General features: G+C 40.4%; 1 protein-coding gene across 1 annotated transcript in view; it reads right to left on the bottom strand.

Annotated features, from left to right (window-relative positions):
* Kynu (kynureninase) overlaps positions 1 to 19,601 on the bottom strand; it is a 150,711-nt gene extending 131,110 nt beyond the window's left edge. The window contains 2 exon segments of the mRNA NM_053902.2: positions 12,060 to 12,234; positions 19,558 to 19,601. Coding sequence (NP_446354.1) covers positions 12,060 to 12,228 — 169 coding nt within the window. The 5' untranslated portion in view covers positions 12,229 to 12,234; positions 19,558 to 19,601.
* Between the last annotated feature and the right edge of the window lie 8,193 nt (positions 19,602 to 27,794).

Genomic DNA, 27,794 nt, shown 5'->3' with positions numbered 1-27,794 from the left:
CAACGTACTCCACTATATAAACAAACTGAACGATAAAAACCATATGATCATTTAATTAGATGCTGAGAAAGCATTTGACAAAATGCAACACCCCTTCATGATAAAAGTCCTGGAAAGAAGAGGAATTCAAGTCCCATACCTAAACATAGTAAAAGCCATATACAGCAAACCAGTAGTTAACATTAAACTAAATGGAGAGAAACTTGAAGCAATCCCACTAAAATCAGGGACTAGACAAGGCTGCCCACTCTCTCCCTACTTTTACAATATAGTTCTCGAAGTCCTATCCAGAGCAATCAGACAACAAAAGGAGATCAAAGAGATACAGATTTGAAAGGAAGAAATCAAAATATTACTATTTGCAGATGATATGATAATATATTTAAGTGATCCCAAAAGTTCCACTAGAGAACTACTAAACCTGATAAACACTTTCAGCAAAGTGGCTGGGTACAACATTAACTCAAATAAATCAGTAGCCTTCCTCTACACAAAAGAGAAAAAAGCTGAGAAAGAAATTAGGGAAACGACACCCTTCATAATAGTCCCAAGTAATATAAAATACCTTGTTGTGACTTTAACCAAGCAAGTAAAAGATCTGTATGTTAAGAACTTCAAGCCTCGGAAGAAAGAAATTGAAGAAGATCTCTGAAGATGGAAAGATCTCCCATGCTCATGGATTGGCAGGATTAGTATAGTAAAAATGGCCATTTTACCAAAAGCGATCTACAGATCCAATGTAATCCCCATCAAAATTCCAATCCAATTCTTCATAGAATTAGAAAGAACAATTTGCAAATTCATCTGGAATTACAAAAATCCCAGGATAACTAAAACTATCCTCAACAATAAAAGGACTTCCGGGAGAATCACTATTCCAGAACTGAAGCAGTATTACAGAGTAATAGTGATAAAAACTGTTTGGCCTTGGTACAGAGACAGGCAGGAAGACCAGTGGTATGGAATTGAAGATCCAGAAATGAACCCACACACCTATGGTCACTTGATTTTTGACAAAGGAACCAAAACCATCCAATGGAAAAAAGATAGCATTTTCAGCAAATGGTTCTGGTTCAACTGGACGTCAGCATGTAGAAGAATGCAGATCGATCCATTCTTATCACCCTGTACAAAGCTTAAGTCCAAGTGGATCAAGGACCTCCACATCAAACCAGATACACTCAAACTAATAGAAGAAAAACTAGGGCAGCATCTCGAACACATGGGCACTGGAAAAAATTTCCTGAACAAAACACCAATGGCTTTTGCTCTAAGATCAAGAATCGACAAATGGGATCTCATAAAACTGCAAAGCTTCTGTAAGGCAAAGGACACTGTTGTTAGGACAAAACGGCATCCAACAGATTGGAAAAAGATCTTTACCCATCCTACAACTGATAGAGGGCTCATATCCAAAATATACAAAGAATTCATGAAGTTAGACTGCAGGGAGACAAATAACCCTATTAAAAATGGGGTTTAGAGCTAAATAAAGAAATCACAGCTGAGGAATTTCGAATGGCTGTGAAGCTCCTAAAGAAATGTTTCTTAGTTATAAGGGAAATGCAAATCAAAACAGCCCCGAAATTCCTAAGAATGGCTAAGATCAAAACCTCCGGCGACAGCAGATACTGGCGAGGATGTGGATAAGAGGAACACTCCTCCATTGTTGGTGGGATTGCAGACTGGTACAACCATTCTGGAAATCAGTCTGGAGGTTCCTATGAAAATTGGACATTGTACTACCTGAGGACCCAGCCATACCTCTCTTGGGCATATACCCAAAAGACACTTCAACATATAGCAAAGACACATGCTCCACTATGTCCATAGCAGCCTCATTTATAATAGCCAGAAGCCGGAAAGAACCCAGATGCCCTTTAACAGAGGAATGGACACAGAAATGTGGTACATCTACACAATGGAATATTACTCAGCTATCACAACAATGACTTTGTGAAATTCATAAATGGATGGAACTGGAAAATATCATCCTGAATGAGGTAACCCAGTCAGAAAAACACGCATCATATGCACTCATTGATAAGTGGCTATTAGTCCAAATGCTTGAATTACCCTAGATGCACAGAACACGTGAAACTCAAGAAGGATGACCAAAATGCGAATGCTTCACTCCTTCTTTAAAAAGGGAACAAGAATACCCTTGGCAGGGAATAGGGAAGCAAAGTTTTGAACAGAGGCTGAAGGAATGCCCATTCAGAGCCTGCCCCACATGTGGCCCATACATATAGAGCTACCAAACTGGATAAGATGGATGAAGCAAAGAAGTGCAGGCTGACAGGAACCGGCTGTAGATCTCTCCTGAGACACACAGCCAGAATACAGCATATACATAGGCGAATGCCAGCATGAAACCACTGAATTGAGAATGGAACCCCTGTTAAAGGAATCAGAGAAAGGACTGAAAGAGCTGAAGGGGCTTGAGATCCATTATAACAAAAATGCCAACCAACCAGAGCTTCCAGGGACTAAGCCACTACCCAAAGACTATACATGAACTGACCCTGGGCTCCAACTGCATAGGTAGCAATGAATAGCCTAGTAAGGGCACCAGTAGAAGGGAAAGCCCTTGGTCCTGCCAAGATTGAACCCCCAGTGAACGGGATTCTTGGGGGGAGGGTGGTAATGTGTGGAGGGTCGGGGGGAAACACTCATATAGAAGGGGAGGGGCATGGGTTAGGGGGATGTTCGCCTGGAAACCACTGGGAAAGGGAATAACATTTGAAATGTAAATAAGAAGTACCCAATTTTATAAAGGTGGGAAAAAAACAGCAAAAAAAAAAAAAAGAATCAGTTCAAAACTTTAGTTGAAGATGAAGATACCTCTGAAACAAAGCAATTGGCCACCTGGGGAGGGAAGGATTTCTTTCCTTCCATTATCTAGTACATTTAATTCTTCGGGTCAAACTTCCCAAGGAGTAGGTCTGTACCCAGTCATAAAATAAAAGAGAAAGTGCTAACATATTCTCTCTTAAAATGTTTTATGATACATCTCATTCTTTGATATTCATTTCAGGTGTGATGCGTATTTGCTTTTCTTTGAACTTTGGACTTATTTTGTACTTAGATAACAGTCAGACACAACTTGACATGATGAAGCCTGCCTAGCATGACATCCAAGTCTATGATGTTGTGTCTAGTGGCTGCTGCTGATTCTGGAGAAGTGATAGCAGAGACACAAGTCAGTTCACCTTAACAGGCATAAGTTTTTCAACTTCCAAATGCATTTACAACTTAGGATGTTTTTCTTCAAGGAGGAAAGCAATACAGGCACTTGTCAATTTTGCTCCCATTTTCATGCCCCCCCCCATTACCACCAGAAGAACACATTACAAATAGAAGTCTCAGTTTTCTAGCAGTCATACAGGAAGCTGGGTACTGTGCAACCTACGTAAAAGAAGTTCCTTGCATCTTCATCAAGACAAAACTTAAGACCAAAACTATCCTGTCAGTAGCAGGCATTTGCAAAAGATCAGATGGAGATGAGCTTCTGAACTCATGCTGTGCCCAAAGATCTGGTGCTAGTCTGTAAAATGGAACCCATGTATCTGACTACACAGATTTAATCACATCATAGACACCCACTAATCTGGTTTTATATGTTACTGAATAAAAGCTGTATCTGCATCTAGTCTACTATTGCTCAGAATGAAATGGGTGAACATCTTTTTATATTTCTGAGTGAATTAATACTAACACACACAATACAACCTTATTAGGCACAGTTAAATATTATTAGATTTCTTAATACCTTGTAGAAATTGCCTCAGTGTTTAATTATTGTTATATATGTAAATATAAATTTTATAATACAACTTGCTGAAATCCTGCTGTTCTGCTTATCTGTATGTAGACTTAGGGCTGCCTACTTGGGATTAGATAATCTAAGACATATAGGACCAGGACATTTACTGGATGATCGTGTCTTCTATGCATGACAGGGAAGTTCACCTATGAAACTTAAAAGTACAGTCAATTCAACAATACTGAACAGTGACATCACTTGGCACGCCAGAGTGAATGGTAAATCTCACCTGGCGTCACATCTAGGTAAAGAGCTATAGGTAAATCGTGGCTAGTAAGAGAGGACTTTTCTTTTTTTTTTTCTTTTTTCTTTTTGGTTTTGATTTTACTGTTTATTTTATTTATTTACATTTCAAATGTTATCCCCCTACCCAATTTCCCCTCCACAAACCCTTTTGTCATTCCCCTTCCTCACTGCTTCTATGAGGGAGCTCCCCTACCAACCTACCCACACACTCCTACCTCACTGCCCTAGCTTTTCCTTACATTGGGGCACTGAGTCTCCACAGGACCAAGGGCCTCCTCTCCCATTAATGCCAGATAAGGCCATCTTCTGCTACATAAACAACTGGAGCCATAGGTCCCTCCATATGTCCTCTTTTGTTTTTATGAGGATGCAAGGCTATGCCTATCCGAAGCCCTTGGGACTTGTTCTTAAAAGAGGAAGATTGGGAAAATTATGCTTCACTACCAGATTTACACTCACAACTGATATAATTTTGTGAATTTTGGAGTCTGTTAGTCTTTTTTTTTTTTTTTTTTTTTGGAAATTGTGGGATGGGAGGCTCCTGAATAAAGGCTGTATTTTGAGGACTTTAAAGGATTTCCCTATATTGCTGAAAATAAGTTGCCCTTTAGGAAAAAGATTTATAACTGTGGTTGTTTTGATGGAAACCTTTGAATGGGAATGACTCGTGTAGTTCCATATATTTGAAAACTTGGTCCCAAATTTGTGAAACTGTTTGGAAAGGATTAGGAAGTGTGGCTCTGTTAGAGGAAGTGTGTCACTCTGGGTGGGCTTTGAGGTATATAGACTCACAACTTCCACTGTTTCTCTCTGTCTTGCGGTTTGTACATCGGCATGTGAGCTCTCAGCTCTTTGTTTGCTCCTCCATCATGAACTCTAACCTTCTGAAACCAGAAGCCAAAGTAAACGCTTTCTTTCATAAGCTGCCTTCGTCATGGTGCTTTACCTCAGTAATAGAAATGTAATTAGGACAATGCCCGAAGGAGAAAGTAGACCTTGTCACCACACTCGGGTGAAACCCTGAACTTTCGATAACTACATTTTCATGTCCAACCCTCTGTCACAATGAAGTGTAAGGCATGGACTGTGTGGTGACAGGATGCAATAACTAGAAAGAACCATAAACGTTCCTCAAGAAATATCCATCTGAGCTGTTGAGCTTGTCCCACAGGCCCATCTCCTGAAAGTTGGCAAAGACTGCCTTTAGCAGTTCACATTATCATAGGACTGGGGGTTTTATGAGCAGAATATGTGAGGACAGAAAACAAAACCACTGTGGATTCTTCTTAACTGAAAAATGTATGTGTCTATCTCACAACCTCCCTAGTCTTTTTCCTTAAGCACATCCATAATCAAAGACATCCGTGGTTCCCCTTCTCCCTTTGTGATCACTGGTTTAGGTTTTGATTCTTGAGAAATCACTGTAAATTCCAGTTTTCAACCTTTCAATGACATCTACAAAAATACATCTCCACTATCACTCCAATGATTTGACTAAAGTTAAGCCTATTAAATAAAACCTTAACTATAGGAATACAAGGCTGGATTCAGGGTCTGTGTGGCAGAAGCTGGTAAGCGCTCTAATTTCACTAAGTGCCTCTCTACATACATTATATGTTTCCTAGACCAATGTCAACCATTAAGAGCATCACCAACTCAGCATAAATATTTTTATTGTGTCCATAATAATATCTCAGAAAATGTTTTTAAAGCCTATTTACTTTGAAAAATTCTACTGGAAACCTATAGAAAACTTATATCTAATTTAGAAAAAGAAATCCATAGGCTGTGGTTGTAGTTTTTACCTTGAAGAACTTTAAAATTTAATTTTTAGGTTATCTTACACAGTAATATATGTCATGCCAATGTGTGGGCATCTTTCCACATAGATACCGGTGTTCTTTGTTCCCACTGGTTTCTACTTTGCTCTCTTCTTTGCCTTCTGCTTCCCTCTGACTACTCGTCTTTCTTCCCACACACTGTCCTGTAGAGCAATTTTAATCCCCCAACATGGCTACTCTGGATGAAATACAGACACACCCCTAGCTCACACTTTTAATCCCCCTGGCTGGAATACAGATACACCCTCTGTACACACCTTCAATCCTAAACACTGGAGGTAAAGTTAGCCTGTAGAAGGAAGCACCCATGATTGAAAGTGATGTGTAATTGAGAGGTTGATAAAGGGACAAATTAGAGAAACATATAACAGAATAGAATCCGCCCAGCTCTCAATACGACACAGAGAAAGGAGAGGCTGCGTAGGAGAGAGCCGTGTTAGAGAGAGAGGGGGCAGCTTTACCAAGACAGTTGCGCAGAGCCAGGTTGGAGAGAATAGGTTAGACGCATGTGAAGACAGAATGAGTCAGGGAACGAGGAGCCTGAAGATTAGAGCATACTAAGAAAGTTAGTATGAGGCCAAGCAGAGCAATTTAGCCAGAAGCTAAAAGAAGCCAGTTTGAATCAGTCAACATGGAGAGTTTTGAGGCAGAACAGCTGAGCTGACCAAGCAGCCAGAGTTCAGAGAGAGCTACAAAGGTTGAGTTTGTTATTCAGCAGTAAGTCTGAGAGGCTGAAAACATTATAGGCCAGGGAAGACTGTACAGAGGCTAGAAGTTTTCAGGACTAGGCCTGGGTTAGAACACTGAGGCAGTAAGCCTCGGAGAAGACAATTATAACAGGTGAATAAAAAATATACTTGCATAGTCCTTCTGCTGCTTTTACGTATTCCATCGGCCTATTTCCCCTCCCTTAAAACCTCCTTCTCTTTTTTAGCATTGCATTCTGAATCTACATAGAGGAGAGAACATGTGGTATTTGTGCTCCCATGTATAATTATTTTAGTTAACAATAGGTTATTTCCTGGGAATGTGACTGTTTCATAGTTCTTTATGGCTGCATATCATCACATTACATGGAACGCATTTTCCTATCCATTCCTGTGTTGGTAGATATGAAATGCTGGCTCAGTTTCCTGGACATCGTGAATGGCACAATAAATAAACAAAACCACGTGAGAAAGAGTGGCAGAACAGAGTAGCACGGTAGTTGTGACTTTGATTTTGAACATCCTCCACAGGGGCTGGAGAGATGGCTCAGTGGTTAAGAGCACTGACTGCTCTTCCAAAGGTCCTGAGTTCAATTCCCAGCAACCACACGGTGGCTCACAACCATCTGTAATGGGATCTGATGTCCTCTTCTGGTGTGTCTGAAGACAGCGACAGTGGACTCACAGACATGAACATCCTCCACTCTCACCTCACCGTCCTGCATCTGCTTCCATTCTTCTTCTTCTTCTTCTTCTTCTTCTTCTTCTTCTTCTTCTTCTTCTTCTTCTTCTTCTTCTTCTTCTTCTTCTTCTTCTTCTTCTTCTTTTTTAGTAATTTTTTTTTTCATGAACCATTTTTAATTGGATATTTTTATTTACATTTCAAATGTTATCCTCTTTCCTTGTTTCCTATCCATAAACCCCCTATCCTACATCCCCCCCACACTTCTATGAGGGTGTTCCCACCATCACCCACCCACCTTTTCCCACCTCCCTGCCCTGACATTCCCCTATAGGGCATCAAGCCTTGGTAGGACCAAGGGCTTCTCCTCCCATTGATGCCCAACAAGGCCCTCCTCTGCTATATATACAGCTGGAGCCATGGGTCTGTCCATGTGCACTCTTTGGTTGGCGGTTTAGTCCCTGGGAGCTCTGGTTGGTTGGTATTGTTGTTCTTACGGGGTTGCAAATCCCTTCAGCTCCTTCAGTCCTTTCTCTAACTCCTCCAATGGGGACCCTGTTCTCAGTTCAATGGTTGGCTGCGAGTGTTCACCTCTGTATTTGTCAGGATCTGGCAGAGCCTCTCAGGAGATAGCTATATCAGGCTCCTGTTGGCATGCACTTCTTGGCATCAGCAATATTGTCTTGGTTTGGTGGCTGTATGTATATGGGCTGGATCCCCAGATGGGGTAGTCTCTGGATGGCCATTCCTTCAGTCTCTGTTCCACCCTTTGTCTCCATATTTCCTCCTGTGAATATTTTTGTCCCCCCTTCTAAAAAGGGCTGAAGCATCTGCACTTTGGTCATCCTTCTTGAGCTTCATGTGGTCTGTGGATTGTATCTTGGGTAATTCAAGCTTTAGGGGTTAATATCCACTTGTCAGTGAGTGAATAGTATGTGTGGTGTTTTGTTTTGTTTTTTGCTTGTTTGCTTGTTTGTTTTGTTTTGTTTTGTTTTTTGTGATTGGGTTACCTCATTCAGGATATTTTCTAGTTCCATCCATTTGCCTATGAATTTTATGAAGTCATTGTTTTTGATAGCTGAGTAGTGCTCCATTGTGTAAATGTACCACATTTTCTGTATTCATTCCTCTGTTGAAGGACATCTGGATTCTACTTACATTTTTAACTGTAGCAAACAAAAGTTTCTTTTTCCCTGCATCCTTGCCAGTATTTGCTGTTATTTGACTTTCCCTCTTTCTTTCTTTCTTTCTTTCTTTCTTTCTTTCTTTCTTTCTTTGTTTCTTTCTTTCTTTCTTTGTTTCTTTCTTCCTTCCTTCCTTCCTTTCTTCCCTTTTTTCTTCCTTTATTTCTTTTTTCTGTTTTTGTGTTTGCTTTGATATTAGCCATTCTATCTGGGGTGATATGGAATTTCAAGACATTTTTTATTTTTAATTTCATAATGGCCAAGAATGTTGAATACTTTTCAAGTCTTTGATCATTTTTATTTCTTCTTTCAATAAATGTCTGTTCAGTTCATTAGCTCAGAATACATATATTATATATCATATACTATATATATATCATTTTATATGTATATACACACATGATACACACATATATATCATGTATATATGATTCATATTATATATGATATATATAATAAGATATATATATAATATCTATCAATTAAAAGCAATCTGCTTAGTAAATATAAGCATTGTCACTCTTTTCAGATTTGGAATATGTCATGAATACCATATGGCGCATAAAAGATGCCAAATTGCAAAAGCATCTCTTATAAACTCTCATAAAGAGCAATGCTAGTGGAACTATAGAACTCAATGTAAATTATATTACAGAGCAACAGTAACAAAGCCAGCAAGGTACTGGAACATGAACAGACATGCAAACCAGAAGATAAGGGACCCAGAAAAAAATCTAACATCTAATTTTTGACAAGGGATGTCAAGGGGTATCATATATGTGAACACATTTGATATATATCAAATGTGTGTGTGTTTGTTCATAAAACATATATAAGCCATGATTTGAGAGGAGATCTAGGGGCACAGGAAGAACCAGAATTTGGAAAGGGGTAAAAATAGTGTAAACCAGTGGACTAATATATGAAATCCTCAATAAAAAAAACAAAAAGCATAATTAAGGAAGGATTGACTTTACTAAATCGGGCTGGACATGTAGGATTTCTGTATGCCTTTTTACATTTGTAGGTTCTAAAGCTGAAGTCTTATCTCCCAGATTGCAGAGTGATCTACACAAAATGCATCAAAATAGACGCAAAACTTAGAAACTGTTTGGGGGAAAGCATAGGGCAAATACTTCAAGGCAAGAACACAGGCAAGGAATGGAGACAAACTGGGAAAAGCCTTGGTGACTACGCCTCAGATGGATATTGATGTCTAGGGTGTATAAAAGGTTGCAAAAGTTAAACATCCAAGTCATATACAGTAGGTCAGTAAGTGCAGTGTTTTCTTATGACTCTAAAGTACACACTATCAGAGGTGGGAGTGGTGGCATACTCCTGAAACCCCAGCATTTGGGAGGCTTGAGGACAACTGCCAGTTTGTAGCTAGGCAGGGCTACAGAGTAAGATTTGTAAACAAAACAAAAAGGGAAAATTCTACTGTTGGGCATCCTGTTGTCTTCACTTTTCTAAGCCTTGTTAATTTGCCTTTGTTTTTCTTTCCTTAGCATTTCAAGTTCTTTGTGTTTTATTTTAGTCATTCAGAGTTGCTTGCTAGGCCACTGCTTTGTGCTCTTGGCATATTGATCTACCAGAGCAATATCTCAGAACAGAACATCTTATGCTGTGCATGATTTTCCTTATTATAGGCCTCCTCATATTAGATATACTTCCAAGCACACTGTAAGTCACTACTTACTTCCCTCGGTTATTCTGAGGAAAGTGAATCAGATATAGAAAATGATGAAGAAATGATGGCTGAATGGGTGACTCCTTAGAGAAAATCACATGCATAATGAGAAGTCAAGAATGGAGGTGGAATAGGTCCACTTGCAGTATGCTATCCCTGATTCATCTAACATAGGTGACAGTGGCCTCAGACTAAGGCTCTGATTCAATGATTCTGGGACTAGAACTTAGAAATGGAATTTCTAGTAAAGTCCCAGTTCATCCTCAGGCTACTGGTGAGGAAACCATGCTTTGTTGTGGTGAACTAAAATGTTTACCATCGGATACTCTATTTATTAGAACAAATTTATGGGATGAATTTATTGTCCCTCTTTTTATGTCCTTTAAGAATTGGCAATGAGTTAACCAAGCAAGTCTGCTGGACTGAAACAGAAAGCATGTGTTATTCTTAGAGTAGGGACAGTGGTATCAACTCTTAAAGGATTATCTATGCAATGCTGGTTTTTAAAAGGAGCGTTTATTTTGAAAATTAAACTATTTTTAAAAATTATATGTATGTTTGAATACAGGTGCCCACATAGGCCAGAGGTCTTGAAGTCCCCTGGTGCTAGAATTATAGGCAATTGTGAATCATCTGATATGGGTGCTGGGAATTGAACTCTGACCTGAAAGAGCAGTACATGTTCCTGATCACTGAGCAAAAATCTTTCTGGCCCAGAAATTTCTACTTGTAACATATAGGAAAGCAATATGCTAAAATCCACACAACAAAATTTAGCATCTGATCTATTTTTAAGTATACATTCTGAGGCAAGTAAATTCATCCTGGGACACCTGGTTTGCACTCCTCTTTCTTCTTTCCAGAATTGTTTGATGCTAGATATAGCAGTCACACACGTATCCTCTAGGATCCTCTAGGTGTCACATTTCGCTGGGGGGGGGGTTTCAAACAGTGTAAGACAAATGAGGGTATGTGACTCAATCCTATCCTGAAATAGTGTGAATGGAGTTATCAGGTTCTGAGTATTTGAAATTGAGGGAAAAAAAATAAAGGAAGTTGAATTGTATAAATTGTGTGAAACTGACTCTGTAATTCAGTCCAGACAACCTTGTTGTCTTTTCACTGATGGGAAGCAAGGAGCTCAACATAAGAAACATATATATATATATATATATATATATATATATATATACATATATATACACACACACATATATATACACACATATATATACACACATATATATACACACACTATACACACACACACACACACACACACACACACACACATACATACATATTCCTGTGCTACCTATGTTTAAAAGTAGGAGTTTTCCCCAAACAGAAATGTTCAGGTCACTTTGTCATATTAGACATGCAAGGTGGGTTTCCTGTACCTCTTACACCTATATGCCTTTCCTTATATAAAGATAGCTATTCCCATGATAGGCCTCCTAATAGTCCCAGCCGCCAATGCATTAGCTTCCAGACAAGCACCAGGCTATCATCAATGAGATGCCACAAATAAGAGATGTTCTAATACTGCTTTGAAAAGAATTGCTTTGTGCTTTAAGTGCCGAGAACAAGTAAACGCCTCCGCGAATACTTTTCAATCAGCTGCCGTATTGTTCAGAGAAGTAGACGACAGCGTAAACACCCAGTGAGCATTATATTCAGAGAAGGATAGGAAACATAAAGAACACGAGGCTCAGGTAGGTGGATGGGTTTATAGGGGAGCACCGGGGGCCTGCGGTTTGCTCAGAAACAATTGTAGCAGCTCTATTATGTAACAGAACAATGGTTGTCAAAGAATTATGAGAGTCACATGCTTTAGCAGAAATTACTAAACTGATTTATAAAACCTTTCCTAGTATTCTTACTTGAAGGCAGGTCCCGCATTTTGGGGATATAAAAACAGTCCTTAAAACGCTTCAGTTTATCTTCCTCATCCAAGCGGAGAGCCACCCTCTCATCGGTTGGGTCACAATTGAGTTCAGTCGCGATGCGCCGCACTGCATCAACTGGTAGCTCAAGAGGCGAGGGCTCCATCAGAAACTGTTATCGAAGAAGGAAGCAAACGTTGAAATAATGTAGCCGTCATCATTTTTTCCCCTGCAGAATGTTATCCCTTTACAGAGTGCACCATGATTTTAAACTAAGATTCTCATTTTTTTTTCCTTGAAACTCCAGAAAAACAATAGAATCACAGTCAGGAGTGGTGGTGCACCCTTGTAAATCAGGAAGTGGAAAGCTGAGGGCGGAAAATTACTGAGAGACAGGCACAGCCTGGGCTACATAGCGAATGTCACACTAGGATGCCTGGAGTTAGGGCACCAAGAGCAAAGGTCCTTTCTGCAGAGCCTGAAATGCTAAATTCTGGTCCTGTGACCCAGGCGATGGAAGGGATACTATATCATGGAAGGAATACTAGAACCACTTGCCTTAAACCTCATCCTGAGATTTTGTTATACATAAAGCGAAGAAAATCGTAGTAACTTAGAGACGTTTGAAAATCCTGGGCTCACTGTGCTCCCACAATAGGGAGGCAGAGGCAAATCTCTGTGAGTTTGAGGTCAGTCTTGATGGCATACAGATACCCAGGCCAGCCAGGGATATGTACTGATGCGTTGGCGAAATAAACAGTGCTAAGACTGAAGTGTTTTTGTTGTTAATACTATTGCTTTTTTATTGTGTGTGTGTTGTTTGCTTTTGGGTGTGTGTGGCATATGTATGTATGTATGCATGCATGCATGTGTATGTTTGTACGCATGCATGCATGCATTTCTGTGTGTTTATGGGTTGTAAGTCTGTGTGTGTGTGTGTGTGTGTGGATTTGGAAGCTGAAGGTCCATGTTGGTCTTGCCCTTATACTCAGTTGTACATTCCTCACACAAGTGCTCTCACTGAACCCGGAGCTCACCGGTAGCCTAAGGTTCTTGCCAGTGAGCTCCACGGATCTTCCAGTTTCCATCCTCTCTCCTACTGGGGTCACAAACGCATGTTGCTGCACCTCTATCTTTCTCCGGGTGCTGGAGTTCTAGAATCAGGTTCTTATGCTGTTATAGAAAATGGTTTCCAGACTGAGCCATCTCCATTACTCTCCTCACTCCATTATTTTTTAATGTTAGGATTAATTTTTATTTTGTGTATACGACTGCCTGCCTGACTGTATGTTTATGTATCAGGTATGTGCAGCATCCACAGAAGCCAGAAGAGGGCATCCCTGGAACTTGATTTACAGACAGTTGTGAGCCACATAGGTGCTAGGTACCAAAGCCAGGTTCTATGGAAGTAAACAGGTACTTAGTCTCCGAGCCCTCATCACGGTCTGATCTGAGAAAACAGACTACAGATTTATTTTCGTTTAATTCTGTTTGGTTAACTTACTCAGTTGTGATGATGAAGATTCTTCTTTTAAAGTGCAAACACTTTGTTCTCCATGTAACATTATAACTTGAAACTTAACACTTAAAACTTGAACCTTAGTGCATATGCAAACGACAGCGATGTGCCGGCAGCTCCCTCTGAATCATCTCTCCCTCTATATGATACCTGAGCAATCCAGACAGCTGATCCTTCTTGACTACTTCAGAGGAAGCATGACCCTGGGTTGGTTCTTGAAGCCACGTTCTACTGTTTCATAATCATCTAGAATTCTACTGTTTTGGAACACACGCATAACCTTTCTGAAGGGCATTAATATATAATTTATAGTTTGAATTTTGCATCATTATTTAGTGAGGCATCATGTGGTTGCTGGGAATTGAACTCAGGCCCTCTTTAAGGCAGACAATGCTCTTAAGCATTGAGCCATTTCACCAGCATCTCAAGAATTAGTATAGTATGTATGTAGTATGTATAGGGCCACCTACATGCCAAAGAACATGTGTGGACTCCAGAAGAAAACTGCTGGGAATCAGTTTTCTCTTTGCACTGTGGGTCTGAGTATTGAATTCGGGTCATCAGGTCATGCTGCAATCAGTTTTACCAGTTGAACTATCACATTGACCTGACGAGGGAGGTTCAATTACATTTTAACCCCATTCCCTTGTTGTTTCCCTCATTTACCTTTGCCCTATATTTTATGCTTTGGAGATGAAGTGAGAGAGGTGTTAACGATAACCAGACCTCCTTAGACTTTACTTGATTTACACATGGCAGTTCTGTTTATCTTCAACTACTCGTTCCTGTGCGTAAGCTTTTGAGACATATACCTGTCCCTTCATGTGGCTTCTGACACTGGTGGAAGGGGTGGATATAAGCTGTATGTGTCAATTCTCAGACAGCTTACGTTTTGGGAAAAACTGGAGAGTAAACACTATAGTGAATATTGTAGATAGTTTTAAAGACGAGAGGACAGAATAACGAGGTGCAGCTGAGCTTTTGGTGATCAACTCAACCTCATTGGGTCATGTGCATTTGTCTTGGTGAAGATCTGAAACTTGAAGGAAGATGATAGTGTCTGAAAGGTCTAGGGCAGGAAAAGACCTTGGCCTGCTCAGCTAATACGTACTCGAATAGAGTGAGGTAGACGGGGGCCGATATTAGTCATTAAGGACTTCGGTGACCGAGGCGCTTTGAGATACTTGTTGAAGAGAATGGGCGTTTCTTTGGCACAGAGGGTTTTGTGCGAAGCAATGATATGTACACTTGTGTATAATGAGAATCAGTGTGTACTGTGAAGAATTATGAGAATTTAACAGGATGCTGCAGAGCTGGCTAAGTAAGCGAAAGTGTTTGCTTTCTAAGTTTTTCAACCTGAGTTTGATTCTTAGAACCCAAGTGAAAAAACGTAGCAGTCCAGCAGTTAGATGGGAGGTGGCAGCCGGAGAACTGCTCAGAATTCCCTGGGACAACTAGCCTAGAGCATGAGCATGACAGAAAGAAGAAAACCCGTGCCTCAACAACTTGAAAGGAGAGAACGAACTCCCAGAAGTTTTCCTCTGACCTCCGGACATGTACCATAGCACATAAATTCCTGCACTGATGTAAACAAATCACACACACCCACCCCCCCACCCCACCCCACCCCACACACACTATTGCTAACACTAGGAATAAAGAAAATGTCAAAATGTTAAGGGATTCAAAAAAGAGAAGAAGTGTGAGTCCATGGTCCATTTGGTAATGAAAACATAGAAAGGGTGGGCATGATTTCTACCTAGAAAACATCCAATGCCATAGGTACTGGACATCTAGGGGATGCTGCTGCTACTGCAGTCACCCAAGTCTGCAATGTGGAGTGTGTGTGATGTTTGCTATCACAGTGCACTCAGCTGAATCTAGGATGGGCGCTGTCATGGAAGAGGCTTTCAAGTTGCTCTTTACCTTCAGTCCTCCCTCTTCTATTCAGCCCCAGTGAGAACACGGTGTTAAACGACAGCTGAGATCACCATGCTCTCTGTATCTGATCATACTGCTACCACGTGTCTTTCTCACAAGACTGTCTATCTCTGTGAATTTTCTCCCTCTATATTCTTTCCCTAAAACACGCTGCTTTTATCCCACTATGTTCAGATCCCAGGAACTATTCACTGTTTTAAATCAAGGCTACATTGTTGTACAGGTCTGTCATGTAATCTCTGCTAAAAGCCTTCTTTCTTCCTTTAAGCATCAGAAACCTTTATAAGCATACATCTTATAATAATGAATACATCCTGTCTGGTACTATGTTTATTTGGGTATATGTGTGGATAAAAAAGATAGAGTATGCTTTCTATGCCTGCAACTTGATTTAAATTGGCTGGTATTGGGTACCATCTGATGTAGGAAACAGAGATGACTGTGTCTTTCCCTTGGCTTCATCACTTGCATTCTCACATTTGGTTAGACCTTGCCTGGATATTTTACCATGCATTGCTGCCTCTGAGTGATTTGTTGAACTCTATTGTGGCAGTGGGTATAGCATTAAGCTGAGCATAAGACCGAATTCTTCCAAGAATTTGAACCGTGTTAGACATTGATTGACTCAGGTAGAAACAGGATCATGAATTTCAAAGAATCAGAGAGAAGCTATGAAATACTGGGGCTCAAGAGCATCTGGTCACAAGAGAGTAATTTTTTTAGTTTTATAGTAGAACAGAAGTATTGATTATTTCAGCCTGGAAATTGATTCCAACTGCAAGTGTCACTGAGCTATTGGAACTGAACAGTGAAGATTCCTTACAAATATAGGTTCACACTGGGTTGAGAGTCACAGAACCTCGGCAGAGAGTGAACTCTGTGAAAAACTCCTGGAGCCTGTTGAGGGCTGTTCCTAAACATCCTGCGGTGTTCTTTGGCCTGGCTATGAGGCGTGTCCCTACCACAGTGAGTTCTTGCCAGCTTGGCTTAAAGTCTATTCTCTTGGTGCTGCAACGTGTTTAACCTCACACGATAGTTACACCACTGCTATAAACAGCATTGCTTGTGTAGGCTTTTCCTTACATTGAGATGACAGCTGAGGAGAAGTAGCCAAACAGCTCAGTGAATTGTGAAAGACGGACAGTCACCTGCTGCTAGGCAAACGCATCCTGCCTCAGTCTGATCAAGGTGCACGCAATTAGAGAAACGCTTGCAGTGAAACTCAGAGTCAAGAGTTTGCCTTAGGTTTGGGATGTTACTTGAAGAGCTGACACGCTACTATTTCTTGGGGAATAAGTACATTCTGAATGGGAGCATTTTAATTCCTAGATTATTTCATTGCTATGTTGCAAGCTGCCTTCCATTATCCTTACAGGAGCATTTGTTAACACTGCACAGGCTTCTGAGGCCACATTTCCACGTCCCTCTCATTCCTGCGATCTGGGAAAGACTGGTATAATACTCACAAATGGAACTAGGAATATTTGCTTCTGCCTATAATCTCAGCACTAGGGAGACTGAGGCAAGAGCATTTCCTTGGTTTTCAACATCACCCTGGGTTAGAGTGAGCTCCAGATCAGCTTGTACTACGTAATAGAGTTCTGTCTTAAACAACGGCAGCAGCAACAACCATCTAAAAATAGTCTTCCTGGTTACTTACACCTGTTTTAGCATACAACAAAGCAATATGAGAAAGCCACACGTAATGGTTTATATGAGCATATGAAGAGACTTATGTTCTGAATGTGAAAAATGGTAGTTATTCCTCCCCTAATCCCACAAATGTTTATTGAGCATATATGATGACTCAGGCATATAGCTCTCGAAAAGTAAAATAATGCTTCTGATTTCATGGTGAAGCATGTGAACAATGTGCATCACGTTGGGCATGGTGACACATTTCTTTCATCCCAGTAATTGTACTGGGCAAGAGACTGACGCATTGTGAGTCTTGACTGCGTATCAAGACCCTATCCCAAAACGAACAAACAAGAAACATGTTAGTGTGTTTGCATCAACAGTTAGTTCATCCTTGTAAGAATACTGAGGAGTTAGGGTTACTTACCTTGGAGGCCAATGACTGCACAACACATTCAATGGGCTCTGAGGCCGAGGTAAAGTTTACAGTCAAGTGTGTCTGAAAGCCCAGAGCAAACTGGGCCTCTTTTATGAAGGAAGGTGTGTAGTCAGACCCACAGAGAAAAACCCCCTGCTCAGAGGGAGAAAACCCCCAGCTCACAGGGAGAAAAGCCCCTCCTCAGAAGGAGAAAAACCCCTGTTCACAGCAACCTCTTATTTCCTTGTATTCTGTTTCCTGATTTTTAAAATCAATGGCTTTTGCTTATTTCCCTTTCCTCTGTTTTCTTTTTGTAATTCCACATTAACTCTATACAGCAGCATGGTCTATAGGAGAATTTATTTCCTCTTAAGAAATACTTGGGGACAAAGCATCATGATACAGTCCTGGCTTATCTGGAGTCCACGAATCCCCTGCTTCCTAAGTCCTGGGGTTACAGGCATAAGCCTTTATGCCTTTATAGTAAAATCTAATCTCTTCACGCAAATGTGTAGCTCTTTACACTTCTGGGCTTGTTACGTTGGAGATGGGAGTAGGTACAGGGATGTCTTCCCTGAAATGGTGCTTCCTTCCAGGGTACCCCTCTGCACAGTGCCAGCAGACTGCAAGGCTTACTCAAGGCCTTTGCCCCGAGAGAGAACTGATTAGCGCCTATTAATTGCTGCCTAATTCTGTGTCCATTCCCCCAGCTAAGACAATCAGTGCTTCAAAACATCATTTTACGCCTTACTTAGACTAATCATTTGCAAGTAAATTGACATGATTTGTTTGAAAATGAAGACATTAACTCCTAGCTTATAATAACTGTCAAATTTCATATTTCATGTATTGAGCATGGCTTACTTTTACAAGGGCAAACAAACATGTCATATGCTGGGGTGCAAGTCATCCGAACCCACTTTGGTCATTGTTATATAAAATAAAGTTCAATTTGATTTTTTTTAAAGGAGCCTGTGGTTAGCGTCAAGTCACCTTCATGAGGTATTTCCATAGGAGTTTTAAATATCGCTGTGTTCTGATGGAAATTGATTTCATTCTCCTATTATGCACTTGAAATTTTGAAAATTGGTCTTTGTGGTTTTATTTACGTAGCTACGTTTCCATGGGTGAAAGGCTGTGCTTACTGAAGTGCTGACCATCGGTAATAAAGGAGTCACAAATTAGAGATCTCTCCCTGACCCTACGGGTCTAAGGTCAACCAGCTCAATTAGTGACCCAGCGCTCAATAGTTAATCTTTGCCTAGCAAAGAGTCCTTCCCAAGGGATACCAAGTTCAAAGTTTAGAAGCTGGTAAAGATACATTCGTAAAATGCCACACTTCATCAGGGGAAGTAAAAAATTTATATACAGGTGTGCAAAGCATGCTTCTGTAAGACTGTCATTGAGAATTGGGTGACATCACGGGTACAACCAGCCTAGCTGAGCAGTACAAGATCCTGGAGTTTGTTCCCACATTCCTTAAGTAGCAAACCCACAGGGAACTGAAAAAACCATTTACCAAATACAAAAAAAAAATTCTGTATACGCTTAGGCAAAATGCTCTAGAAAATAAAAGGGGAAGAAACTCCCGTCAAGAAAATACACTTTCACTTCTCTAAACGTTAATGTGACGAATAGCAGCACAGGACAAACCAGAAACCAGAAAGCTCCTTTCAACATGGACTTTCTTTACCTAGGCTTGTTCTACCCGAGCATTTAAAACTGCAATGAGTGCCGGGCTAACCTGCCGGGACTGCAACTTCATCCGCTTTCTCTATCCTGGGTTTAGAGGTGCAGGCTTTAAGGGAGGCCATGCCGGTTTTGTTTATGAAGATAATTTATACAGAAAGAAGAAAGCAGGAAAAGAAATCCCCAAAGGACTGCACCGTTAAGTAGAGAGAAGTTCCGTTTGGAAAAGAACAAGGAAAGTGAATGTCTGTTTAGGCTCAGAGCTGTGCCTTGGCCTGCTCTTTGCTTACCTGCTTTGATCCAGATAGGGTCCTCAGTTTCCAGTACCTTTTCAGGGGATGCCTGATATTTCCTTGTCCCTAGGTAGCCACAACCAATAAGACTCCACCCTGTGGAAAATTTGCATGTCAACTTTAGTTCCTCCCACCCAGTTGAATCGGGTTGCAAATTTCTAACCACCAACAAAAACTAAGCAAAATGCGGCACCTCCCCCATCCCCACCCCAGCTTGCCAAACATCTGGCTCTGCTGACAGCCTCTTCCAACTCTTCCTTGTGGGTTCTAGACCTCCGCAGCGACTTCTTGACCTATGTAGCTCTGCTGTGAGCACTGTGTTAGAGAACTGATCTCCAAAATCTGCATTTATTTTCAATCTGTACTCCAAGAAAAAAAATCCGAAACCCAGAGAAATGCCTTCTTTGAAATCTGGACGCATTTCTCCTGGATTTTGAGACAGTGAACCACTGATCAATTTTGATTGCAGGGCATTTGCCTTATAATGGATACAGATTTTATACAAAAATTTAAAATAAACCGGGTGTGGTGGTACCTACCACTGATTCAAGTGCTTTGCCCTAAATATGGAGGGACTTGTTGCAAAAGAAAAATTAATATAGCCCATTAACTCCCCAAAATATTTTATGGCCTAATAAATGGAATTTAAAATTTTTGAGGTCATAAATCTTGATAGTATGATAACCACAGAGAGAAGAGGTAGGGCTTGGAAATCCAAGAGGACAGAGGCCTGGGATCTCATTAGTGCTAATTATTTCTGTGAACTCTGCTCTCTGAGCTGCGTTCAGCTTAGATTACTTCTCCTGGCCTAACCTGAACTTAGGTCTTTTGAGAAATACCATATTAGGCATAAAAACTAAGACCAAAGGCTTTCAGAATAATCACTACAGAAGAGACTGCCTGGGTCACTGCGCGTTTGCTCCCGTGCCTTGCCTAAGCCCACAGCACATCGCTCTTTGTAAGGCCTTCTTCAGTCTACTCTGTGTCTTCGCTGTAATCTTGGACAAGTTGCTGAACCGTGGCCCAGGCTCAGGCTCCTATCTACCTGATAAACAGAAAATGCACCTCCCTTACAAGATTGTTGAGCTAGAAAAACAACAAAGGGAAAACCCACTGTACCATGACGTATAAATCCATTGGACACATTCTTTGTTTTCCTCAAATTACCCACACAAAATGTACTGTCCTCGGCCTCTAAGAGAGGACAATGGAGGTCATGAGGTTACTTTGAGATAATTTACTGACCACTGTTAAAACCATAAACTATAAAATCCTCACTTGATTCAATAGGAATTATAAAAATTGGAATTGAATAAAGAAATCTAAAGCTTGTAACACATTTATTCATTTTTCTATCATGTGAAGTTTTGTGTCATCAGAATTTTAGAAAATTAGTTCTGCTATGCAGGAGAGAACGCCATATTCCCTTGTTGACTGGGCTTGAAGAGAGAGATAAAGATGGACAGGTCAAAGTCCTGCTGTCATGTATTTGGTAAGTGTTGGAGCAATTACTGCAGTGCACACAGACTGAAGCTGAGGTCTGGCTCTGTTCTTCACTCCTATTGTTCTATCTCTTACAGACTTGAGATTCTTGTATTCTGTCCTTTTATTTTACCCCACTAGTTATATTTCATAATTTATTTTTCAGTTCCCTTAAATGTTCTATATTAGGAAGTTATCATTGTCTTTATTTAAAAAAAATCATTTTGTGGTATGAGCATGCCACGTTGGCATAGACAGAGCAGGAAAAACCTATTCCCCTTGTAGGTAGTGTTGCATTTCCATCCCATTATCCAGAATCAGGGAGATTTGCTTTGCTCAGAGTCGTGGACCTATATCTGTTCTGGGTTGTGGTAATCTTGTATGTTTAGCTGGACACTAGGCAAGTCATAGCTCAGGTTATATCTTGTTATCCTAAACGATGTAAGTCTGAACTTAGAAATGTTTTCCTCTAGTTTGTAAGTTTATGCCAAAATCATCTTCATTTATGACATTTGACCCCTCATTCCATTAAGGGTCATTCCCTTGCACTTATTCCTATGACATGACCATATTTAGTCTCCTGGCTTCATGGATGCCAGGGCTTGTGGTTGGCTTTGAACTCAGGAGCTCCTACATTTGAGATCTTACTCTGTTATGTACTACTGTATTTTACTTCCTGATATATATAACAGTATACAGTATATATACATATATTTGTATATATATACAATAACATGAACTCTATCTATCTATCTATCTATCTATCTATCTATCTATCTATCTATCTATCTACCTGTCTATCTATAACTTATCTACTTATTATTAGTCTGTCTTTCTATCATCTTCTAATTCCAGATGTCTTTAGTGTTATATAAAGGAATATGTTTTCGGGTTCTAGTCTGTTCTGTGACTTACAATTTGACCTCAATTCCTTTCTTTTCTATCCCTTCCCATGGTTTTCCTGTTTGATCTTCAATCTTTACCCTGAAGTCCTGCCTGTTATGTTTTTGTACGTACCAGTCACTTTCCATTTCTGTCTTATGAATCCATTTTTGGACCCAAAGTGTAATCTTCTCTGGCAAGACTTGTTGTGGCTTCTTCTTGCCTATTGCATTCCCTGCAGGAAAAATCACACCTTTCCTGGGTTTTTCACTCACTTTCTTTCCCTTGTGTTTCTGCCTATTCACAGATAAGAAATTTGGAAATCTTCCCCTTCCTTCTTCTTGAAGTACATTCCTTTAGGACTTGGCTAAATAGCTTAGTGTTTACCAGACTTTTCACCAAGCTTTAAGAGACTGTATCTAGGGTTACAAAAGACCAGATGTAGAGTAACAAGAGACAGGGTACCTAGTTACTCTACTCTGTCATTATCTTCTATCTTCTCGCCCTACAAAGATGACTCTAGATTGCGTTGTTTAATTTTCGTAGAGATTCTTCACACTCTTCATCTTACTCTATGTAGTGTCTTTTCTGATTCACTGCGTATTTCAGTTATTTCTCCAATGTTTTAGCAGAGTTGTAAGGAGTATTTGGGGATTAGAGTACATCCTTGAGCACAAGGAGTCAATCCATGACTCTCGAATTATTTTTCGTAGATCATGCTCATGAGTACCATATTAACTAACTCTGTACATGTCCAAAAATATATTTTTGTTTTCCAAATGACTAAATGTTATCCTATATCATACTGTAGCATATTGGGATAATTTTATTGCCATTAACTGATAGGCGACATTCCAGTTTCCTCCAGGTCAATGTTAAAATTAGAATTGAGGACCGGCTTTGTTGATTTTACCTACAGGTTTATACTATTGAAGTTCGTGTTACAGTTCATGAACCTTTAAGAATAGTCTTATATTCAAATATTTTCATTATCTGCCGTGCTTAGAAATAAGTGAGCACTTCAAATGGGTTGGAATTCCTTTTGGAGTGACTGAGGGCTAACTGGCATTGTATTTCCCTCACATACCTCTGAACTCAACATTAATCTTCTGATGAAAGAGTTGATGCAACTGAGAGCATCTGATGCTTAGCTGTAATAAACAAGCTGTAAATCAAATGGAAGACTCTCACCAAAGGCATTATCTACATGGAGTTGATCTGTGGGCATATCTGCAGAGTATTGTCTTATGTTAATTGCTGCAAGGAGACTCAGACCACTGTGAGTGGAACCATTCCTTAAGAAGGGGTGCTGACAATGGAATATTACTCAGCTATCAAAAACAACGAGTTTATGAAATTCGTAGGCAAATGGTTGGAACTGGAAAATATCATCCTGAGTGAGCTAACCCAATCACAGAAAAACACACATGGTATGCACTCATTGATAAGTGGCTGTTAGCCCAAATGCTTGAATTACCCTAGATGCCTAGAACAAATGAAACTCAAGACGGATGATCAAAGTGTGAATGCTTCACTCCTTCTTTAAAAGGGGAACAAGAATACCCTTGGCAGGGAATAGAGAGGCAAAGATTAAAACAGAGACAGAAGGAACACCCATTCAGAGCCTGCCCCACATGTGGCCCATACATATACAGCCACCCAATTAGACAAGATGGATGAAGCAAAGAAGTGCAGGCAGACAGGAGCCGGATGTAGATCGCTCCTGAGAGACACAGCCAGAATACAGCAAATACAGAGGCGAATGCCAGCAGCAAACCACTGAACTGAGAACGGGACCCCCGTTGAAGGAATCAGAGAAAGAACTCGAAGAGCTTGAAGGAGCTTGAGACCCCTTATGAACAACAATGCCAAGCAACCAGAGCTTCCAGGGACTAAGCCACTACCTAAAGACTATACATGGACTGACCCTGGACTCTGACCTCATAGGTAGCAATGAATATCCTAGTAAGAGCACCAGTGGAAGGGGAAGCCCTTGGTCCTGCTAAGACTGAACCCCCAGTGAACGAGATTGTTGGGGGGAGGGCAGCAATTGGGGAAGATGGGGAAGGGAACACCCATAAAGAAGGGGAGGGGGAGGGATTAGGGGGATGTTTGCCCGGAAACCGGGAAAGGAAATAACACTTGAAATGTAAATAAGAAACACTCAAGTTAATTAAAAAAAAAAGCAATGACTTTATGAAATTCATAGGCAAATGGAGGGAACTGGAAAATATCATCCTGAGTGAGGTAACCCAATCACAGAAAAACACACATGGTATGCACTCATCGATAAGTGGCTATTAGCCCAAATGCTTGAATTACCCTAGATGCACATGAAACTCAAGAAGGATGACCAAAATGCGAATGCTTCGCTCCTTCTTTAAAAGGGGAACAAGAATACCCTTGGCAAGGAATAGGGAGGCAAAGTTTAGAACAGAGGCAGAAGGAACACCCATTCAGAGCCTGCCCCACATGTGGCCCATACATATACAGCCACCAAACTAGATAAGATGGATGAAGCAAAGACGTGCAGGCCAACAGGAACCGGATATAGATCTCTCCTGAGAGACACACCCAGAATACAGCAAATACATAGGCGAATGCCATCAGAAAACCACTGAACTGAGAACAGGACCCCCGTTGAAGGAATCAGAGAAAGGACTAGAAGAGCTTGAAGGGGCTTGAGACCCCATATGAACAACAATGCCAAGCAACCAGAGCTTCCAGGGACTAAGCCACTACCCAAAGACTATACATGGACTGACCCTGGACTCTAACCTCATAGGTAGCAATGAATAGCCTAGTAAAAGCACCAGTGGAAGAGGAAGCCCTTGGTCCTGCTAAGACTGAACCCCCAGTGAACGTGATTGTTGGGGGGAGGGCGGTAATGAGGGGAGGATGGGGAGGAGAACACCCATATAGAAGGGGAGGGGGAGGGGTTAGGGAGATGTTGGTCTGGAAACCCGGAAAGGAAAGAACAATCGGAACGTAAATAAGAAATACTCAAGTTAATAAAGAAAAAAATAAAAAATAAAAAAATTAAAAAAAAGAAGGGGTGCTGAACTCTATAAGGGTAGAGAAATTGAACTGAGTGTAAGTAAGGAAGGCAGGATTCATGAATTTATTTCTTTCGCTCTTGACTGAGGATATGAGGAAAGTAGCCTTTTCTAGTGTCTGTCTTCATTTCCACCTTGGGAAATTGTAACCTGGATTGATGAGTCTAATAGACCACCTGCGCTGCTTTTGGTCGAAGTATTTTACCAGAAATGAAACTGAAACAAGATCCATCTCATAATCTTTTGGACTCTGATAATGTTTCATTTTAGTGTCCTCTTAACATCTGAGACCAGTTGACGCTTGCTTAGAAAGCACAGCAGGATCTTCAAAGAGCTTGACACACACTGCAAAAATGCCTTATTATGTAGTGCCAACCCTTGAGTGGCTTAAGAATCCTGAAGAAAAATGAAACAGAGGTTAAGAGAGTTTTAAAGAAAGTACCCCTGTGAACAGAAGACAGTGTCAGAAAACATAAGGTGTTTGAATAAAGAACCCAGTAGCAGAGGTAAGCTGTCTTTCTATGACAAAGAGTCTTATAACACTCCCAAACCAAAAAGGCTGTTCTAGTGCTATTGATCACAAGCTGGAGCCAGGCGATAACACTGTATTGCTGAAAACACCATGTGATTTGGCTGTGTGGCATGGAGAAATAAGATAGAGTTTCAAGTGCCTAGCATTTATAGTGTTAGAAGCACTGTAATTGCTTACAATTACACTCTTGCTTGTTTGTGGACACTATGTGCATATGACACTAACAATAGGCCAAGCAAAATATACCCACTGGCATACTAATAGCATGACTGTTATGAGTACTACCAACTGCTATTCACTTGGACTTTTCCACAGAAGGAACTCACACACTGTATGGTACACCGGAACAAAAATCTATGGCTGCAGAGGTCCTATGTGGATACAACTGCTACTTTTCTCTGAGGTGGTTGTGACATGCCTGTATGTTGCCCTTTTAGAGACTTTTGCATAACCAGAGATCACTGCTGTTCTTAGCTTCTGTCATGGAGGGAAATTTCATGTGTGGAAGTATTGGTGACAAAAGCTTGCATGTCCTGGTTGCTTATCATAAAGATTCACAACTAATCAAACTTTTGATATATTATAACCACGTGATTGCTGGGACTCATCCTCGGAGATTCTTAAAAAGACTTCTTGAAAATATCTACTACCAGTGACTAGTTTTCTACTTTAGCTGCTTGCTGGATGTTGACATAGAGACTGGCCTGTATCAAAAATTTTCCATTGATCTCGAAAATACTGATTCCCTTCAAGAGACTGCTAAATGAGACGGCAAGTTTGCCATTGAATCTAAAGTCCCAGCACCTTCCCTAACCTGAATATTTCTCCCTCCCTTCCTCCATGTGTATGAGTATACATTTAAATGCACAAATGCTCAAATAAGATCATATCTTGTTCCTTGAAATATCTACATGTTTGTAAGAAAACATGTACTAAATTATTCAGCCTGCCCGTAGTATATTCCCTTAGATAAAGCAGGAAATGTGTATTCTGTGAGACAAAAAGGATTTCAAGAGATTTTTGTAAACTTCAATCTTCCCAGGCTCCAGAAAACTGAGGGACAAACAGTCAAATTAACAACACAAATTTTATCCCAAGCAACTAATTCTGTTAATTGGCACAGCTAAGTTGAGTTCAGTCAGATAGAGCAATGTTTTATGTTATTTAAAAGGAAAGCAATGTTGAAATTTATGCACATAAAAATGAAAGACAGGGGGGTGATAAAAGAGAGATATAAACAAGTCTAGCCTATTACTTACTTTTCTGTTGTGTGATAAAAGAGCATACCACGATAGGCTTACAGAAGAAAAACCTTGTTGTGACTTCTAGTTTAGGAAGGTTTGATTCTATTTGATTCTGTAATGGCAGGGAAGCCTTGGCATTGCAGTAGAAGTAGGAAGCAGATTGGTAACATTTTCATGCACACAAAGTAAGCAGAGTGAGAGAGAGAGAGAGAGAGAGAGAGAGAGAGAGAGAGAGAGAGAGAGAGAGAGAGAGAGAGAACTGGGGCAATACAACTAAACCAACTAAACCTTTCTGCCTGCAAGGCTACACACCCTAAAGTTCCCATAAACTTTCCAAATGGTGAAATCAACTGGAGACCAAATACATGAACATATGTGGAACTTTTTTCATTCAAACTACTAGAGTTGGTGATCTTTAATATTAGTACCCTATGATGTAGAGTATTTTCTATGTAGAATTGAAGTCAAGAGAACTGGGCCCATGCAACGCTTGTCAAGGATAACAAAATAGCATTGATATTCAACACAGTTTGATCTAGTGGAGGGAAAGAAAGTCTTTGATAATGACAGTCTCCATGATGAAATAACATTGTGAATGTTGGAACTTATGCATGGAGAAAGGTTGGGTATTTTTACCTATCTATTCACTTACCTTGGTGTCCATGAGACCTCATGAGAAGAGACCTTGAGAATGGGAGGTTCAGAGAGCTGGGTCTCCTATAGAAAACTTTCATTTTATCTGTAGCAGCAAGCACATTTACAATGCATTGCTCTTGGCTCCATGAGTTTGCCTTTTAGAGAAATCTTTTTCTCTTGTGATGCATCATTTAAAGGCAAGAAAAACATGTATTTCACTTGTGATGAGCTTCAATTCAGCATGGTTCTGTTATCTGTCTCTGTGTCTATCTCTGCATTGATCTGTCTCTTACCATTTTCGGGTTTTTAAGACAATGTCTTGCTATATTGCCCAAGCTGGGCTTCAAATTGTAATCCTCCTGCCTCAGCCTTCTGGATGCTGGAATAATCACTGTGTGCTAC

This window comes from Rattus norvegicus, chromosome 3 (genome assembly GCF_036323735.1).
Source record: "Rattus norvegicus strain BN/NHsdMcwi chromosome 3, GRCr8, whole genome shotgun sequence".
Classification (NCBI taxonomy): Eukaryota; Metazoa; Chordata; class Mammalia; order Rodentia; family Muridae; genus Rattus; species Rattus norvegicus.
The sequence above is the reverse complement of the archived record's forward strand: the minus strand, read 5'-3'. Positions and strand labels throughout refer to the sequence as shown.